Genomic DNA, 19,868 nt, shown 5'->3' with positions numbered 1-19,868 from the left:
TTTTTTTGTTTGAAGCAGTCAACAATTGGAATCAGCTGACGGGCCATAGTTGACTCTGATCCTGCATTGTCACTTTTTGATGGTCTAATCTGACTGCCATGCAGCCCAGCAAAGCATTTGGCAAGCATAGCAAACGTGAACAATGAGAGCAGGAATCAGGGGAGGGGAGGGGAGCACGGGGCAGCCGGGTTGATGTCGGGTGGGGGTGCGGATAAGGGCAATGGCATAAAGGGAGGGCAGTCATAGTTAAACACACAAGATTGTTAACACGGAAGCCATATGATGCAGCAGTAGGATAGAGCCAGCTTGTGGCAGCAGCAGCAGCAGCAGCAGCAGCAGCAGCAGCAGCAGCAGCAGCAGCAGCAACCTCAGTGCCTCTTCATTCTGCCTCCTCAGCAACTATGTCCTGCTCTTTCAGTTGCATGTTTTAAAGAAAGGCCAGCAACAATGGCAGAGTTTTGGTCCAATTCACCTTGCTTTCATTTCCCCTTGAGCCATGTGGGAGCACTGGAAAAGATTATGGTATTAATGGTCAGGAGCAGCTCCAGCATACCACTGCCTGCTGAAGTTGGTGCTAAGTTGCAGCTGGCTGAATTTCAAGGGCTGTAATGCAGTAAAATCACCCAATAATGAAAGGAGGCCCTGTTCATATGGCGATGTCACAAGGCGGCTGTTTGCCCATAGTTGTAGGTGTCTAAAGTAAGGTGCTAAACTCACACTGCTGACAGAGCAAGCTCAAAACGTGATAGCTATCATTTTATGCTAACTTACGTAATTGTCTAATGAATTGTTGGCATGTCTTGGATGAGAGGTTTTTATTGGCTAAGTCAGCCAGTTTGAGAAAGCACTAAGTTCCCTACAGCGATCATTGCTGCAGTGAGACTGCCCAGAGACAGTATAGCTAATGTATGAGCCTTATAACTCACATTCATACTCTCTCTTTTCCTCTCTCACTCCCTCTTCCCCCCTCCTCTATACTTTGCCTGCTATTTTCTCCCACACCACGATCACAGTCATATTAACAATCTGCAAAGCACAAACATGTCGTCACAGTGCTGTCCAACATCATTTTCCCAGAACGAGGACTCGCACCTCACCAAGAATACATACTTCTTTACATTCCATAGCTGTCATATGTTCATATGGGTACATAAAGAAGTATGTACACCAAGGAGGTAATCTTAGGTATGAAATGTTCTCACCTTTCGCCAAGGTCAGGAAGTTAGGAGCAGAATATTTTTCCTCACCGTTCTCTCTCCCAAGTATGGTAGTCTGCACCGTAAGGTGACTTTGAGTGTAAATTCAGTTCAACACTCAAGGCTTTCGTTTGGTTGCCATGTAAGGCTGAACAGCCAGTCCCCCCGCCCCTGAACATAACAGAAGTTTTGCAGTCCATACCATAGTCGACTGTCCCAGTGACCCCTGCTGTCCTCCAGACAACTGGGAGAAACCAGGAGGATCAGGGGGAGGAATACAGCTCCCTTTTTTATGGCAGTTGGATGGTGGTCTTTTTCTCTTTCCAGGAAAAATGTTGAGGAGGTAGATTAAGGTGTTGGATAAAACAAAAAAGGGAAGAGTTTTCTCCTCAATAGAAAGTCCGTGGTGGAAGGCGCCTCTGCCTGCACCTCGTCTTGTATGATGGTCATTTGCTGCGTCCTGGGAGCAGGGGTGCACCTATATGCCGAATTGCCCTGCTGACATACTACACATTTTCACTTCTCTCCTCCCACTTCTCTTTCAGCATGTCTCCCTCACCACCATGTCGTTCTCTTATTTCACCCCCACTTTCCCTATCCTCTCCCCTGTCCTACCTCTCACTTGCACCACGACGTACCCCTCACTTGCCTGTCCCTCGTCTCTCTTGTGTCAGCAACGTCCCCAGTGGCTAGCTGGAGCGCTTGCTGATGTTTGAAAACGAGGGTGATCCAAGTGGAACAGGAAGCTATTGTGAGCAGGATTTGGGCTTTAGGCGCAGAGGCAGGCCATAGGTCACATGGAGGCGCTAATGCCCACTCAGCACTTGTGGATTGGTCCTGGCTATACCCCCCACCCACCACCACTCCCCCCCTCTCTGTACCTTGTTCTCTCTCTTCCCACTCATAGATCACTGTTTTTATGGTCATCTGTCCTCACTTCCTTTTTCCCTCTGATCAAACCTCACCTGTCTACAGTGAAAGCAGCTGTTCTGTTGCAGAGGGGATGGAACCGATCAATAACCATTTGCATGGTGGCGAGAATTGTTCAGCAAGTCTCTAATGAATCTTTGCCCCAGACCAACACATTCCACAAGTCGACACTGCCTCCAACCACGCAAAGCTAGCCAGCGGGCTTGGTGCTGAGGCAATGGGTGTGAAACGAAGCATGGATGAGGGGAGACCAGCTTAGGTTCGAGTTTGGAGACTTGGTGGTAGAGAAGTGAGTAAATGGGAAAAGTGGTGCAATGTTTTCGCAGTGGAAGGGTTTGGAATAGCAATGAGCGGAGGTTGAAGTGGAGATGACAGTTGGTGGATGAGCCTGGTCCTAAAGGTGTGACGTCCTGTTTAGGAAATGTCACAGCCACCCGAGAGGGTGAGCAAATAGGAGATGGGGGGGGGGGGTGAAATTCCTTCCTACATGGAGGTTGGGGAACGTGAACCAGCGAATTAGCCTGGTGGTTGTTGTGTCTGTTCTGGTTTGGGCGATAACACTGCAGTACTGTGTGCCCTGCATGCCCTGCCTAGCCTATAGCAATCCGTTACAGAGAGAGAGAGAAGAAACTGGGTTACTACCCTAAGTGCTGTGGGTTCAGCCAGTGACACACATCTACTCAGCCAACCATTGCTGCCCAATATCCCCTCCCGCCCATCCTCACCTTCCTCCCCCCCACATCTGTGTTAATACACTTCTCACAGCTGTGTGCTGTCAATCCGCTTTTCCCCCCGTTCAGAACTCCCGACCTGCCGGCTGTTCATTATTCTGATGCTTCGTCATCCCTCTGGTCGCCACATTCCATCCTTCCGCCCCAATCAGCCAACCTTGGGCTTAAAAGTGCAACGTGTTCTCAAACTTACCTCCCATCAATTAAGAATGGCAGTGACCTCCCCCGCCCCTCAGTTAAATTGATAAGTGGTCTGGTAAGACCACCAAGAAAGGACCAAAAAGATATTTAAAAAAAGACAAAAATAACACATTAAAAGTCCCAGTAATTATAGTATCCTTAGTCATGGTGACAAAAACATCTTGGAAGGTGTCGGAAGCAGAGGGCGAATTGTGCATAAGGGAATGTCTCTCCACACCAGTGCAGGTCTGAGTTAACGAGTCCGTCATTAGATAGCGGTAGGGCTGCAACCATGAAGCCTAATGAGCCAAAGAGCTCTGCTGCTGCAGCATGTCCGGCCAGTGCCAGGAACACGAGAGAGCGAGCGAGAGAGAGAGCAAGACAAGAGAGGGAGGGAGGGAGGGAGGGAGGGAGGGAGAAAGAACAAGATGAGAGAGATAGAGTGGAGAGTGCAAAAAACAGGGCTAAAATCCATGTGGGCCATAGCAACTCCCCAGCCTCCCTTTTCCCTGTTCCACCTCCTCCTGCATCCTCTTCCTCTCGATACTTTTTTCTTTTCATAAAGCCTTTATTTCTTCCCTTCTTTTAAGACAAGAGGAACAAGAGAAGGAAAAGCCCAAAGGTGTTCTCTGGTTAAGTTCTGTCCCAGTGCTGCTGCTGCTGCTGCTGCTGTTGCTGCTGCTGCAGCAGAACAGTGCATTCCACTCCCCCTTTCGACTACGCGACTCACAGGCAAACCATGCGGTTAATAACTGATCGCATCCGAGGAGGAGAGAGGGAAGAGACGGGACAGGAGACGTCAAGGCCCGTCAGGGGTAAACTCCGTCCGAAAGCCAAGGAAGAGCATATATTACCTGTCAGATCAGTTTCTTATCTGAGCTGCTCCTCCTCTCTTCCCCTCCTCTCCTCCTCTTCCCGTAGTGAAGAGAGCCATAATGACCTAGAGAGCGCTCCAGCTGCTGCAGCCATCGTGTGTGCCGGGTGCACGCCTGACTCGCTGAATCAGCTTCTATGATTGGGGGGAGGAGGGGTGGTGGTGGGCGGGTTGAGTGCCAGAGTCAGGGAGGGGAGGAGGGGGAAAGGAGAGAAAGCGGGCATACACACACGCACACATGCACACACATTCCCATACAAACACAAGTCATAGCTTTAGAAGAGGAAGACGTAGAGCTGACATGAAGAGCTGCCATTTGAAAAAAAAAGGGGAGGCAGAGAGAGAAGAGGGAGAGAAGGAGGGGTGAAAAAAAATCTGCAGCACTCTCATCTCCATCATGTGCATTCTGAGGGAGAGAACTGGGAGGATGCCCTGGTCGGTGGAGGAGGCAGAAAGTGTACCAACCGTCCTCCCACCCTGCCTTTTTCTTATTCCATCGACACACACGCACAGCCCCTGAGCTTTATCCTGCTCCTAAAATGCGCTTTTATTATTCAGTGGAACTTTATACAGCAGCTTAGAAGAGGGAGTTTACTGAATGTTTGAGAGCCGAATTGTGATGGAGGTATTTAAAAAAAAAAAGAGGTGGCTGTGCCTCTGCGGTAGAAGACAGCTGTACTTTTAATAGTCCCTCGCGATCCATGCAAATTTGGTTACCATTGTCAGGGAGTGGAGATGGAGGATATTGCAACACCTTTTTGGTATTTTTGGTGTTTAGATTTTTCTGCGCTTGTGAATCCTAAATACGCAGCTCATGCATTCTTTATCGTGCGTCGCAGGGTCACCTCTTCACTTGGAAAAGATCAAGTAGAGATGCAGCCGCAGTGAGGGGGTCAGAGAGTACAGGAGGAACACAGTGGCAGCAAATTAGGGACCAAGAGGTCAACCAGCCAGCAGCTTCCTACCCCACAGTGTGGAGGGTTAAGCTAAACGGTTAGCACTTTGTGGGAAGCCAAGCATTTGAAACATGCCTCGGCCCCTGTTGCTGGGCTGCTCATGTGTCTTGTCTCACCACCTCCCTGACCATATTTAGTCAAGCAGTGCAAAAAATAGTTCCAGCTCCGCTCCACTCAACTCTGCTCCTCTCCTTGCCTCACCCCCCACTCTCTTCCATATCCCCCCTCAGCAACTGTTGGCTACAGGCTCCGGGAAGCCTCCCCTACGGCTCCCTGCCTATCGATTCCACCGGCCTGGAAGGAGAGAGGAGCGTTAGGCCAGCTAGCCCCTGCTACCATTTGCTGCACTATTTTTAGTAGCTCCAAATAAAGTGGTCTCTCGTGCTTCCACTTGTATATTCTTGAATCTTTCCCCACCCTCCCCTGCTTTACATCCTTCACCACCAATTCCACCGCCTCCTCTGATACCACCCCCTCACTCTGTGTGTCCTTTTGCCCCCCAGTCTCTATCATTCTTCTTTTTAAATAGAGCTGGAACACACTACTTATGGTAGAGCTTCCGTCTGCTCACCTCTATACTTAGAATAACTGCATATTCGAGAAATGGAGGAGCGAGTAAGGGTGAACGTGTAGTGCAGAGGAGAGTGGAGGGTGTTAGGCAGCAGGAAATATTTTTGTGTTTTCCCATTTATTTATTTATTTATTTTTGCTGCTTTTGGCTGCAGGAAGACAAGTGGCAGCCTCACCTCTGAGGCACTGAAAAGTTTTTGCTGCTTTCTCTCCTTTTTGAGCTCTCATTAATTTTCAAGTGTCTTTTTCAAGCTTTCCCGAGGCGCGGCCACTGAAGAATCTGTTTAATTAGTTGGTCTCATCACGGGGCACATCTATACTGTACGGAAGCAATGTCCTCTGTGCCCTCCTCTCTTTTTCACTCTCTCCGCTCCTCTTATACCTCAATGACAGCACACGAGTCCTCTGACTAACCCCACCTGCATCTTAACTGCAGACTGCCCCTGGACGTGTAAGCTAATGTTTTTGCTCTTTAAGGCGATCACGTTGAAAGACGGGCTGTGATCAAGTAGACATCAGTTGAATTAGATTGTGAAAATTCACGAACACCCTCAAAACAGCACAGACATATGTCAAAGTGTATTCTCATGAGCTGTCAAGCAGTTCGCTGGCCGTTCATTTGAGAAGCCTTCAAACAAGCTCCCAGTCATTCTGCCCTCACTCTGTTATATCTCAGGCCCTTTTCATGGTGGAGATAATTCTGCATTCCCTGATTTAAGTGTGCAATTTAATTAATGTATTGTCACAGCAATTTATAGCTTTTCGATTACATTATCTTTACGGCTGTTACAAGAATTGACCATTTGCGAGGTAAAATGGATTCCAAGCTAATGTGTCTGCTCAAAACTTGACCTTACATGGCCAATCAAAGTGCAGAATTGCAGCTACATAAATGGCAACTGTGAATGTCCACCTGTTATTGCCCTGCAGTCTCTATGTTTGCACACCACTTAAAATTGAACCACCAGTAACTCTCCAGACAGCCTTAATTCCCCTCATAGTGGAACTTTTAATATACTGTGTGTAAATACACACACACACGCACACGCACACACACACACACACACACCACATGCACTTACTGTACACATGCATATTTGAACTGATGCTGTACATTAATTCTCTACTCAGCTGGTAAAGGTTTTGTGGTCTATAACTATCTCCACTGACGATGGCCTTGTGCGTTTTGCATATCCCTTCAGTGGGTCTCCACCCTGCCTGTTCCAGCCACCCAACCCACCAGTTTAATCTCAATTACATCCCGACATCCCATCTGCCTCTGAAACTCAGCAGCACGGCTTACATCTTGCCTTCATGATGAATAGCGCAGGGCTGAATGTTTAGCTGAGCAGTTAATCGATCAATAAGAAAAGGGTCGACTAATGGATGTGCTTTCCTTCACTGGCTGAAGGGGTGGGATGGGTTGTTCTCCCTACAAGTACCGCTTAAGACGCATCTCCATTCAAATAACAAAATGTGGAGAAAACAGATTGGTGCAGGATCAGCCATTTGTTTGTTTTAATTATCCTTTGTATTTTTCAGAAGATGCATCGTGCATGGAAAAAAATGCAACATTAATTTGCTCATTTCAAGTTTCTTGTAGAAACTTTTATATTTGATGCTATTCATTTCCTGTTGTTTAAGAATTGCGAATGGGTGTCATTAGGGGTTTTGACATTGATTAATAGAAAGGGGGCAAAACAAATAAATCTCTACAAATTGATCTAAATTAAATACAAATATTATACATTATTAATTGTCAGACCATTCATCCTCCACATAGTTTGTGATACTGTTTCTAAATCATCAGTGAAGCAGCCAGCTGTTTTTTGGCATTCTAGAAAATGCTGAGTGGAGATTACCAATTTTTAATCTGGTGGCAAATTAATGTTAGATTAAACATAAGTCTATGTGGAAGGCTCACCGCTGGGTAGTCAACGGGTGAATCTTGTGTTTGGGGCAAGTTGGTGTACTAGCAGAAACACACAGTCCCCCACCGTGAAGCGTGGTGGTGGCAGCATCACGCTGTGAGGATGATTCTGTGCTGCAGGCCCTGGAAGGCTCGTGATCAAGAATTTGTGGCAAGACTTTAAAATGTCTTGTTTCTGGTGGATCTCATGCAACATAGCAGAGCTTTGGCAGTTTAGGAAAGAAAAATGGGGGTTAAAAAAAAAAAAAAAGCAGTGTCCACACAGAACTATTCATGTCGAGTTGAGGCTGTTATTGCTGCCAGAAGTGCCTCTGATAAATAATGACTTGAGGGGATGAATACCATCAGTTATTTTGCTTTTTGCTTTGTACGTAATCAAGATCAATTTGTAGAGATTTGTTTTCACTTTGATGTTAAATAGTTCTTCTTTTTGATCAATCTCAGGAAGCAGTGATTGCTTCCATTGTTAGCCAAAGTTATAAAACTGTTAAACATGGGAAAGAGCAGGGGTGGTGGGTGTGAACGTCTTTTAATAGGCATTGTGTACTGTTATGATGGACAGTCTTGATGAAAGCTCGTTCCTTTGAGTTTGCAAAAATGAGAGGCAGGTGTCCTCTCAGATTTAAGTTTTGTGCAGAGAATTCTGGTTAGCTTCAAATGATGATGCAGCCCCATTTTTTTCTTTGAGCTTCAAGCCTGCTGGTGAAGTCTTGGTTGGTCTTTCAGCTTGTCTTAATTCCTCCTTTCTGTGTGTCTCTCTACCAGTCAACATCATAGAGGGATTAGAGCTATTTCTAATGAGTCCAGTTTGTGCTTTTTGAGTAAATCTCCGTGCTTCTCTTCCATCAGCCTGGCTCTTCCCCATGCTTACTTTATCTCTCTCGTCAGTTCCTCTCCTCTGCCTCCCCCTCAAACCCCTCCTCTGTCCCCCATGCCGCCCCTCCCTCCTCATCCCTTTACACAGTGCATCATTTGAAGAGGTGAGGCTGTTGAGCGCTTGGAGGAATAAAAGTGATTTATGAATGGGCCAACGTACCTGGGTGCTGGAGGGGGAAAGCCAGTGGCAGTCAGGCTCTCTGATCCAGCAGCCCATTGTTCCCTCCAGCCTCACTGCAGGAGAAGCTCCTCTGCCTCTGCTGCCTCTGATCTTTTACCTTGCCTTACTGGCGCCGCATGTTACCGTTAAGTGACTCACAAACTGCACAGATACCTATGCACTGCAGGGGTGCATGTGTGCAAGACCATTTTCTCAGAGGCGAACGCATGCACACTAACAGTGTACTTCTTACGACCTATGTTTATTTGTATGGCCACTCAGGTAAATGCGTGCATACAAATGCACAAGTTATTTTGTTACACTTGGTCTCAATTAGTCTTTTATGATCGTAAGTTGTCATTTTTCCAGCTTTTGGAAGTTAGCACAGGTGAGGACAGCCAGATGCACCAGCCAACAACCCTATCGATAAAATAAAAAGAGGTGACAGGAAAGGTGTTGTAGCCGCTGAGGACAATGTATGAGTTCCCCCTCGTCACCATATGCTCCTATGCAGATACACACATTCATGCAATGCATGATTGTACAATATTAGGCTTTTACAGGATTAAATTGAGGAGGGAGGTCACTCAGGAATAGTGATTTGGCTGTTTGTGTGTTTATCTGTTGTGTGTATAATCTCGCAGTGTTTACAGAGTAATATATGATAATTCCTGATGGGAGGATGGTGGAGGTGATAAACTTGGTCAGGGGAGAAGTTATACACAGGTGCCCATCTGTAATTCATTAAAAGATAACTGATTGCAGAGATATGTCAGAGTAACCTTTGGAATCCAGATGAACTGCACTCAGTGAGTTCTTGTGGCACGCAGTGGGAGGTAATATCTTTATGTTGAACAATTATCATAATATACTCAATGTAGTCTAGAGAGACTGATTCTGCTGATTTATGATTTGTAATTACAAATGTCTCCCTAGTATTATCTGTTATTATCTTCAGTTGTTCAATTAGACTCTGCATTATATTGCTGTAGCTTATTCTAGTTAAATTACTCACAGAAGAGTGTACTCATAAAAGATGCAGTGCAGTGACTGGCCGTTCAGTGGGCCTGGGCACCAGTTTGCTGCAGCATGCACTGTGACTTAATTGAAAAGTCGCCCAATCCTAGAAGCCCTCCCAGTGTCCACCTCTGTATGAGTTGGGACCAGTCCAACAGATCAGCCAGAGGACAAGCTGATACAAGCCCCAATCCCCCTGTGACCAATCAGAATGCCTACACTTCCTCCTTGGGCTGGGCCAACAGTGGCTCTGAGCCAATAGATAAGCTCAGCCATGCTGTAATGCTCTGTCTGTCCTGTGGCATGCTGAAGCATTGAGTCCTGGCTGCTATGTTGCTATAGCACATGTTGGGAGAGGGAGGGGTCGGGGTAGCAGAGAGAGGGAAGGATGGATGGATAGAGGGGAAAGAGAGAAAATGAGGGATCAAGGGATGGATGGATGGAGGGAGAGAGAGACAGAGGGAGGGGTACATCCCTTACTGAAGGGACTCAAGGACATAAAGAGCTTTTGGGAAAGTGACTATAGCATGCGAAGACAAAAGCTTGCATTGTGAAGCCACTATAAGCACTGATGGTATGGTTTTTCCTACTTGCCAAACCTAGAAAGAGCAGGATTTATTTGTGGCACTTTAAGTGCCTCAGCAATGCAGGTAATAAATATGATGGAGCAAGGTGATATACTTCCACAGCACAGCTGTCAGACATCTTTAATATTTTCTCCCCCCATTTAAAAACAAATGTAGTTTATCTATTTACTTGACGTATTGGAATAAGTAATAGAATTTATTTTTGCGTTTGATGGTAGGTAAGCATCAGTGATGGCACTTTGGTTTGTGTTTTTAGTGAAACACTGAGAAGCTGCATTTTTCTTTCGCTGCAGAACTAAGTATACACCTTGCATTGCGGTAAATGTGGTTTCACACAATACAACACAAAACTCGTCATGTTACAGAGTATGTTCTTAACTAGCTGGTCCCCTAGCGTGATTGAATATTGTTATATGTTTTTATTTATTTCTCTTTGCTTGAGTTTATATTAATATATATTGATGTATTAATATCACCCTGAATTGTAATTAGAAATGTCAGGATCATGCTTGTGTCATCGCAGCCCAAGTCCATTAACAATACAGAGCCTTTTTTTTTTAATGGATCAGGCTTTATGTATTAAGTTGCTAAAAATCATTTTTAATAAGGTGACAAAATTATTTTCAGGCCTGGCCAGACACTAGATCATCTACAAAAAAATTTCACCTCGAAAAAAATAATGCAGTCACTTGTTTTAGCAGTATTAAATGTGTAGAGAGCCAAATTCGCAGAACTAAGTCTTGTGTGAACAGCTTCGAAATTATGTTGAAGTGTATGGTCAAATGTGGGCAGAACTTCTGGGCTGTATCCCATGTCCAGACTTATACCGTTTTTGTCAGCGGAAGGGGTATTAGTAACCCTAATGTACTCTGAGGGACACATTCAGGCTGATGTTCACATCTAAACCAAGCTTAGCTGTTGAATAATGCAGACCATGTTACCTTGGTAACCTGTACGGACACTGAAGTCAGTGGCTCCCATGTAAATGCAGTATGACAGGTCAAGGGGATAAGGATTTGTGTTTGTTTGTGTCGATTGGGTGTGCTTGCGCGTGTGTGTACGTGGATGCTTGCGCACTAACATGCAAAGAATACTGAGGAAAATCGACGATGCCGCCGTACTTTCTTTCCAAAAAAAGCATGACATTGTTGGTATGAGGTAGAGTTGCTTACATGGGAAAATGCAGGAGAAAACATTCATTGCCTTATCTGTGGATCTGTGTGGAATATGTTCATGTTTCTATGGAGCCTTATCTGTGTAATGTATAGTACATTCATACAAGCTCCATTCCCCTGCCATTAACAAGTTGGCTGTTAGACATTTTCTGTGCTGCTCTGGGGCATATGGCCTGTTGTCTCAGTGCTTAGGGGAGGCAGTAGCTGATACAAGGCCCTTTGATCTCTATTATTTCCCACTGCAAACAATAGATTTTAATTACCAAACCGCTCTTTCAGCCACAGCTTCTTCCTCTGCATGTGTGCCTGGAAGTGTAACTGTGAAGAAGTCAGAGTCAGCTGCAATATGGCAGCTTGCTTGTGTCACTTTGGATCTGTTCTGCCAATTACTGTGGAAGAGAATTTGATGGCGTGTTATCCTCGTTTTTCCGTTGTGTTTAAGGGGCCATACTGTGACTGCTGGCTTGCTATGTGTGAGGGACCCTCACGGGTTACAACATACAGAGATGGGCATTTCACGGGGAGTGTGAGGGTGAGCATAATGTGTTTGTGGGGGCAGAAAGGTGGGAGGCAGGCTGCGGAGTGAGGGGTGATTTAAAGTGGTGGATTTGCAGTGAGACTGTAGATCATGGGAGCCTCTCCGACTGTTTGCCCATATGGTGACAGTGTGGCATGCTGCTGAGTGGCTGTCGATCGAAGGACCTTCAGCAGCTGAATTCTCCACCGCTCTGCAAAACCCAGAGTCAATCCCTCGCTTCTATTTACCGCTTTGTACCTCAGTGTGGAAGCGCCTGCAGTTAATTTCACAGGGCAGGAGTTAGTCTGATTTTGTTTCACAGAAACCGAAAGGAACTTTATAATCACAAAATGGCCAGTATCTCAAGTCACAATGAAAGAGCCTTTGTCCATCAGAAATGGAGCATTGGCTTCAGGGATAAGAGGTAATTTAGATGCTGTCGGGGGGTGTGAGCTCATGCCAAAAAACCTGATAATGAGTCAAATGACAATGACATGGTGGCTCAACACAAAGACTGCTGATGACCTAGCAAGTTAGAAAACATGTACATATTAAAGTTGAAATTCAGGGTTTTCCGTAGCTCCACCTGAGGCCAAGAAGGTATCTAATAAAGTCAAGATTGGGGTGAGTAAGTTTTGCATAAGTCCACTTGAATAAAAAGCAACCATTGACAAAAAGCCTCCAAAAATGTCTTGGACAAATTTGCTGCAGCTTGTAACTTTGGCCAGAACCTAACCAACATCAGCCGAGCTGCTCCCACTGCCTATGGCATGTCACTTTGTGCTGCTGCTTCACAGTAGATTCACTTCTTTATGCCATACGGCTTTCACTGTGATGTAGCTGCACAAAGTGTGGATCAGTAGTATTTCTGCACCTTGGACTGTAGAAAAACACAATGAGCATGTTATGTTACCCACAGGTTTCTGAAGGGGTGTTCTGAAGCCCTGGTTTGGGTTCACACCCATTATCTTAACAGTGACAGGGGTCATTTCTTTTTAGTGGAGAGTATTAATGAGCTTGTTTTTTCACAACCGCCACAGTGGATGAGTACAAACCATACCAGATTTATATGCCGAAGTGCTTAGGTTTATGTTGTTTTCATGAATTTAATTTCTCTATTACAGTTGGAGAAAATCTGTACTTGGAGCAGCAGTTGTATGAGTGGGCAGTGATCTGTAGCGTGTTTATAGAAAAAGGAGTGAGGCAGGTGAAGAGGTCAGAGATGATTTTCTTTGCTCTGTTAGCGGGTTGTTTGAGGTGCAGTGACTGTAATGATAGAAAAGAGAGGCCAATGTGTGGATGCTCTAGTGACAGAGTGCTCACGTCTGTTTTTACCTTTGCCTGATAAGTGATTTGAGCCACGATTTTCATTTTCTCGTTTTGTATACTTTTTTGTATGCTAAGTCAACCATTCGGCCGTTTTACACAGTGTCAAAGTGTATTCACTCCTTTATGCCAGTCCTAGGTAAACCTGGTGTGAGTCATTTTTATACAGCAGGCTAACTTGAGTTCAGTTTTATTAATATTTATTCAACTGTCTCCAGATTTGCGTTAGCAAAAGACTAAAAATGAAGGCACATCCTATTGCGTTATGATGCAGGCCTACCAAGCCTGTGCAAAAAGTGCTGTTCAACAGGCACATAGTTTTATAGGTAATGATGCTAGTGAGCATTTGTTCAATATAGTATGCATGATTTAGGTGTCACTTTATTCTAATATAATCTACATGTCCTTGCTTTGTCTTTTATGTCATTCTTTGCTTTTTGGGTAAAAGGATGTATATTATGACTATTATGGGTGGTGCAGAAATGAGAATGAGGCTTTTTCAAGGTGCTGAGGAGAATAAAGTGCAAAGGAAGAGTAGCACGGGGAAATAATTGGGTCATCTCGAACCAATGGGACATTAACGCGCCATTGGGCTTCTCTGACTGTCTTGCTGCCTCCTTCTTCATAAATTGCTATGAATCAGGACACCCCATAATACCAGGTGATTTAAGGCTAATTAAAGCTAAGCCTTTATAGGCCCCCACCCACTCCCCAAATGGACAGACAACTGTACCCAAGTTGTTTGAGAATGCACCTTGCGTCTCCTAAACAACCTTCAAGGTACCAGCAATAGCTATAGTGATAACCAAAACATCATAGAAATGCACCCCTTTCCCGTCTTCCCCCTTCCCGGTTTATGCAAATAGTCCTTAATAAAAGCATGCTCACTCAGGGGCCTCAGGTACAGGCAGGCAGGGGAAGGTCACATTGTAAGGGAAATTATTCTCTTCACGGCATGGTAATGAAAGCCTTTTTTATCGAGCGGAGCCAGTTAGGTTCTTGTCCTCAGCTCTCTGCTGCACTGCTGGCCTGGACGCTACCTGTGTTTATTTACTCTGTCCACAGCAGGACAGCGAGTAGCTGTGGGACCGCCCTGACAAAGTGAACTGGTAACTAATTGCTTCTAAGGGTGCGGGGATGGCAAGGCTGAACTTCAAAAAATCTGCAGTTCAACCAGCTCGATTTGCACGGGAATTATAGGCGGTGTGAATTATTGTCCAGTAGCTGTTGTGTTATTTCTTGGCAGCAGTGGAATTGGCCTTTTTTGTGTAGAAGTTTTGCCTTTCTGATTTTCACAGACAACATTTTAAAAAATGAGCAGTATGTAAATGAACATTAGTGCTCAAAGCAGCATGTTTTTAAGATCAGTGAAATCCTGAACAGTTTAATGCCTCAAACCCTCCCAGCTGCCTCTGACTTAGAGACTCTGTGTCTTCCAAACCTCTCACACATGATGAAGAGCATCCCCTCTGTCCAGAGCGGAAGGGGGGAAGGGGGGTTACATTTGGAGGTAGAGTGTTGCATTTGTGAGTGATTTGTTGGGAACAGGGTTCACTATTTCAAAGGACCCGAAAGTATTGATCTTGTCCCCGATAAGCTGACACCTCATGTATCGTCTGAAGTTCTCTCATCTCGAAAGGCTTCCAATAAGGACTCTGCCTCAGGGAAAAAACCTGCTGGTACTGGGAAAGAAATATATTGACAAACCTTGTGGAACAATGTGACCAGTTTCAGGAAGGCAGTATGGATAAGGTTAGGCAGCTAAAACCATTTTTGAAGAAAATAAAAGCCCTCTTAGTAGTTTTGTTTCCTCCATCAATCCACTTTTTATAGACTTTTTATCTGTATTTTTACTTGAAAGTTAAGCACTTTTTTGCCAAAAATCTAATGGGTAGAATCATATCTTCATCTGCTGATAAAGTCCATGGGATATAGTTGACAGCTCTGGCTACCAAAGTCAAGAATTGTGATAATTAAATCATGTCTGGTTAAAGTTTTTAGGCATGTCGAGCATTTGCACCCACCGGTGTAGATCTGATCTGATCTGATCTGTCTGTTTGATTATAGAAGCACTCCAACAGATGTGAGACTGATCATTTTCATTATCAGTTGTATAAAGCATTTTATTTTGCCAAGGCAGGTGGCACCTTTTTGTGACTAATTTCCAATGCAGAATCTGGATCTTTTTGCTTGAGCTTGAAGCCTTAGTTAATGGATGATGGTATGCCAAACACGTCTCCTACATCAGAGTAACCATATGTTTGTGCGCGGCCATTAATCTCAGGCTGGATGTTGACTGTTCCCGTTTTGCCCTGTCCTACCCAAGTTATTGTCCCCCGACTCTCACTTCCTGTTGTAATAACGGCTACTGACCACCACACAGATGGCTGTCAGCCAGGCGAGGGCAGCAGAAGGGCCCTGTCGACCCCGACGCTCGCACACACAATTGCAGGCACACACACTTCCACTGTCTTATATACAATGACAAACGCCAACCCACAGAGCTGAGGGCGTCAGAGAGCGTCCTGGTCAATGACAAATTGCAGTCCAAGACAACAAGCCCCTGTGTAGCTCTCCTGAGGGACTCTTGAGCTCTCTCACAGGGTGACCCAGTTCCATCACGTCTCCCCTTCTACCTCTCTCCTCTACCATTCCACCTCCTGAGCTCCACGTCCTCCTGTGTTCACACAGACCGTAGCAGTGGATTTAAAGTTCAGTTGCAATAAGGAGATCCTCCCTTCACTCTTGTTAACGCTCTCCTTTCTCATGGCAGATATACCTGAGTTGTCTAAATGTTAACTCCCAGGTCAAGTCAGTGTCTTCTGCTCAGTGAAAGGTCTGCAGCCTGAGCTAGGTAGACTCGTTTGTTATGTCTCCTGCTCGACAACCTACCTCAAGGGCCAACACGCAGTTTTTCTCCCACCCCCCCCAGTCACCACTAACATCACTTACTCAAGAGATAAAAAAAACAACAACTAGGATTTATTGGTTCTTAATTCACTCTCTTTTTTTCTGCCTTTACAGCAAATAGCTTAACTGCAATGCAGCAGTGCCAGTATGGGGCATTAATATTAATGTCCGCCCATTTTGCCCAGCGTGGCAGGGAGCCTGTCAATCTAGACTTCTATTGGATGGGCTCCCTACACCAGCAAACACCTGCCCAGCACTCAAGTGCCTGGTTCTGACACTAGAAGGCGCCAGTGTGCCCCTATAGTGTAGCAGGCGTGCATTCATTGGCCAGTTGCTCTACATATAGGAGATATTTCCAGCCAATCCAGATCGCACAAATGTTCCACTTTGCACCAATAGGAGGAAGGAAATGTGCACAAAAAGAACAAAGGCTTTATGTGGGACAATTGCCCTTGATTCTGGTGGAAACTGTAGTAGTTAAGGAACAAACAGCATTCCTGTATTGTCTATCAGTTTGACTTGAAAGAAAGCTAAAAGAGCGCCATGTTTAACCACTGGGAATAAGTTTTATGTTATAGCTTCAGGCAGAAATCTGATGTGGCAAGGTCTTTTCTTGAATAATTTGCTTGTTTAAGTCTCAACTCCTACCCGGTGGGAGAGCCACGGATGAAATTACTCAAAAGTCCCCCCTGAGATGGTAAATCTACAGCAGCAAGCAAATAATTCTTTGTAACAAAGGCGACACATTATGAATGTGAGATTAGGCAGAATGGGTGCGGTTGCTATCACATTTAAGCAGTGCTCCTCTGCATTAAGTGGTTGAAGATAGCTGCAAGCAATGCAGGTGTGTGTGAGTAAGTGTGTATATGTGTGTATGTGTGTGTGTGTGTGTGTGCGTAAGCCTCTGTGCACTGAGAGGTAGAGAGAGAGAGCGAGGGAGCCTGGGATCAGTGTGCTGCGCTGTTCATCACTGCAGCAGTACACCAGCCCCGGATCTCTGTCCGCACAGAGGTGCTGACTGCTTGCTCCCCTGCCTCTCTGCCCCTCTTTCTCTGCTTTCCTCAAGAGGGTGTGCTGATGATGCTCTCTTTCATTACTCCAGAAGGATGGAGACAAGCTGTAGGTTTAGCAAAAACCCGCAGGGAACCAGCCATCCTGATTACCTTCAGTCTGAAAGCCTGCCAGCATGTTGGTTTGCATTTCTTTCTTTTCTCTGTCTCAATAGTTAACAGTTTTCATTGATTGTGCAGGCTGTGGCCTTCCTGCTCTGTGCCAGAGCCTATTTCCTCCCTTTACTGCTTCAGACCCTGTTTACCTTACTGTAAACACTCCAGTGCTCGCATGGGGGCTGTTCAGTCATATCAAAGTCAGAGTAAAATCAGCTGCCTCCTTTTGTCGCAGTTCAAAGATATGCCCTGCATGATTATTCAGGGTTAATCAAGGTCACGAGTGTTCCCTCCAGCATTGCTGCTTTAATGCTTATTGAAGGTACATAGTGTACCTGACTACAGACAAGATACAAGAACAATTGAGGGATATGGCTTTAGAGTGTCTTGCTTCATATTGCACAGATTCAAGTTGTGTTTGCAGCCTTTCTTTTGCATCACATATCTTCGACCGATGCCCTAGTCATACATTAAATTAGGGATGAGTCTCATTTCAGTTTTCTCATGTACCATATGCCTGGATTCGTGCCCAGGGGCTAAAGCAAGAAGAGCAGGAAGAGACGTAGGGGGCAAAGAGATAATGGATGAGTTCAAATGCTAAACTAAAGCTGTCATGCTATGAAGCTCAGTTGACTTAGTAGGAAGAACAGTTTTAACTCACATTTACTGTATTTTTTTCAAAAATTACAACTGCATTACAGCTTAATAAATCTGCCTCTCATGCAGCTTTTTTTCTCATTTTTCTCCTGCTGCCTTTTGTGTGATCTTTGGATTTAATAAGGGATGGAAATCTGTGTAGCTTCCTCTTAGTAGTAAAACAAACTATTCTCATTTCAGTGATGCTGAAGGGAGTTACCGTCAGCCTCCCTCTTTATCCCCACTGTGACACTGTGACTACCCCTCAGCCCTCCTCTTGTACAGTCGCCTTTGCAGCCACGTCTCTCTGTGGCACACATCCTCTAAATGACCTTGAGTGGCACAGAACTGACTGGCTCTTTTCACCACACCAAGCCACCTCTGTTAAACAGCACTCTTTAAACAGTGGAGTTTTTTTTTTCCCTTCCCGCCCTGGCTGTTTCTTCCCCAGGAGAAGACCTGAGTGAATGCAGCTAAATCTTGTGTAATTACCATTTTGCCTCCCAATGATAGGCGCTTTTGCGCATCATCAAGGGAAAAGTGGCTTCCCTTTTTAACAGAAGAGATGGTAGGGGGACGGGTACTCTAAAATAACACACAGCACTTGTACCGCTCAAAGCTTGATGTAAATAACACTCTGCTTTGGAAAGCAACTCCTCCCTAAGTTGATTTAGTATTCTTGTCCCCATGTGTGAAAATGGGATATGCTCTGCTGTTAAAAAAAAAAAAAAAAAGCTGTATTGGAATATGCTGTGTATCAGCAATAGAGACACTGTGATGTGTTTGCGTACAACAGCTTGTGTATCGCCATAAGCTATCATACAGTGCATGAGGCAGTCAATCACAGATAGATTAATTTTGGCAGTGGGCATCATAAACTATCAAATTGACTGTACTCTCTGTGCCCTCTTGGGCTTTTTCGGTCTTGCATCTCAGCTCAGCCCATTCAAACACTCACTCCCCCCCCCCCCCCCCCCCCCTCCTCTCTGTGTAGCGCCATGCGTGTGCTCCTATCCAAACTGCCAAGGCCTTGGATCGTAGATGAGAAGAAGGACGACGGTTACACCGCACTGCACCTGGCTGCCCTCAACAACCATGTGGAGGTGGCTGAGCTGCTGGTGCACCAGGTAGTAACGCACAAGCACTCACACACATACAAATAGCTCATTTTAATGCATTCTTAATCACTTAAAAAGACAACAAATGCAATTATTCATACTCTGTAAGAGACCTAAAGCAGCCCTAAGCATAGCTGCATCAGCTCAGCCTGCACTCCCGGCTCTCCCTGGCTACAGACCATTAAGAGCAGCTTCCACTGCACTCCCTGCAGCCAGCAAGCTGTAGACCACTTGAAGCCGCTATAACTGCCATTTTTTTATTGAATCCATACGGTTCACAGGGCCTCCAGGGGTATTCTTTAGTGCTGTTGGGCCCTCATATCCTCCTCCTCTTGCAATCATAGCTTCACACTTTCCCTTCTGAGATTGCAGGTTTAACTCCCTGAAGCCTAAAACATACAGGAGTTTACAGCAAAAGTCACCTGACCAAGTCGGAACTGGGTTAATTAGGGGATGGTGCAAGGCAGCAATGTTGCTGCAACATTCCAACGCATGAACGCTCGCTGCTACCTTTCAGAGGGGACGGCCTTTTTCCCAAGTCCCTGCAATGGGCTGGTTCACAGTGATGGCTCAGCTTTCTATTCAGAAATTGCACCACACAACAAGGTGCACTGCAGATTCCCTGCCAGCCAGCCAGCCAGCCAGTCAGTCTTATTACTTGGGGATTTCACACACTGCCTGATCACAATGCTTATCTTCCCTCCACATCTCCTCAGCTGAGGTGTTCGCAATTGGAAATGACAATCACATGCAGCGTTATTGTTGGATGCGTTTTTTTTTTTTTCCCAACCCCCGAGGTTATAGTTTGTTGGTCGGCAGGTTTGAAGGAAGGAAGGTTCAGTCACGGTACATGAAGACAAAATAGGTGTTCATCTTTCATGTGCTGAACAGTTATTTAACTTTCCGACTGATTTCTCTTTTTTCTCTACATTTATCACTCGTCTGTCACATCTATATGCCCATATGTATGTGTGATTCATTATGCTTGGTTGTTAATGTATGCACGAATGTCC

General features: G+C 45.3%; 1 protein-coding gene across 7 annotated transcripts in view; it reads left to right on the top strand.

The window, feature by feature from the left end:
* mib1 (MIB E3 ubiquitin protein ligase 1) overlaps nt 1-19,868 on the top strand; it is a 53,312-nt gene that overhangs the window by 23,092 nt on the left and 10,352 nt on the right. For all 7 annotated transcript variants that reach the window (XM_070973507.1, XM_070973503.1, XM_070973505.1 and 4 more), the window contains one exon: nt 18,732-18,864. In XM_070973507.1, coding sequence (XP_070829608.1) covers nt 18,732-18,864 — 133 coding nt within the window. The remainder of the gene's footprint in view (nt 1-18,731; nt 18,865-19,868) is intronic.

This window comes from Chaetodon trifascialis, chromosome 11, assembly GCF_039877785.1.
Source record: "Chaetodon trifascialis isolate fChaTrf1 chromosome 11, fChaTrf1.hap1, whole genome shotgun sequence".
In the NCBI taxonomy this organism is placed as follows: Eukaryota; Metazoa; Chordata; class Actinopteri; order Chaetodontiformes; family Chaetodontidae; genus Chaetodon; species Chaetodon trifascialis.
Note: the sequence above shows the minus strand (reverse complement) of the source record. Positions and strands in the feature narration are given on the sequence as shown.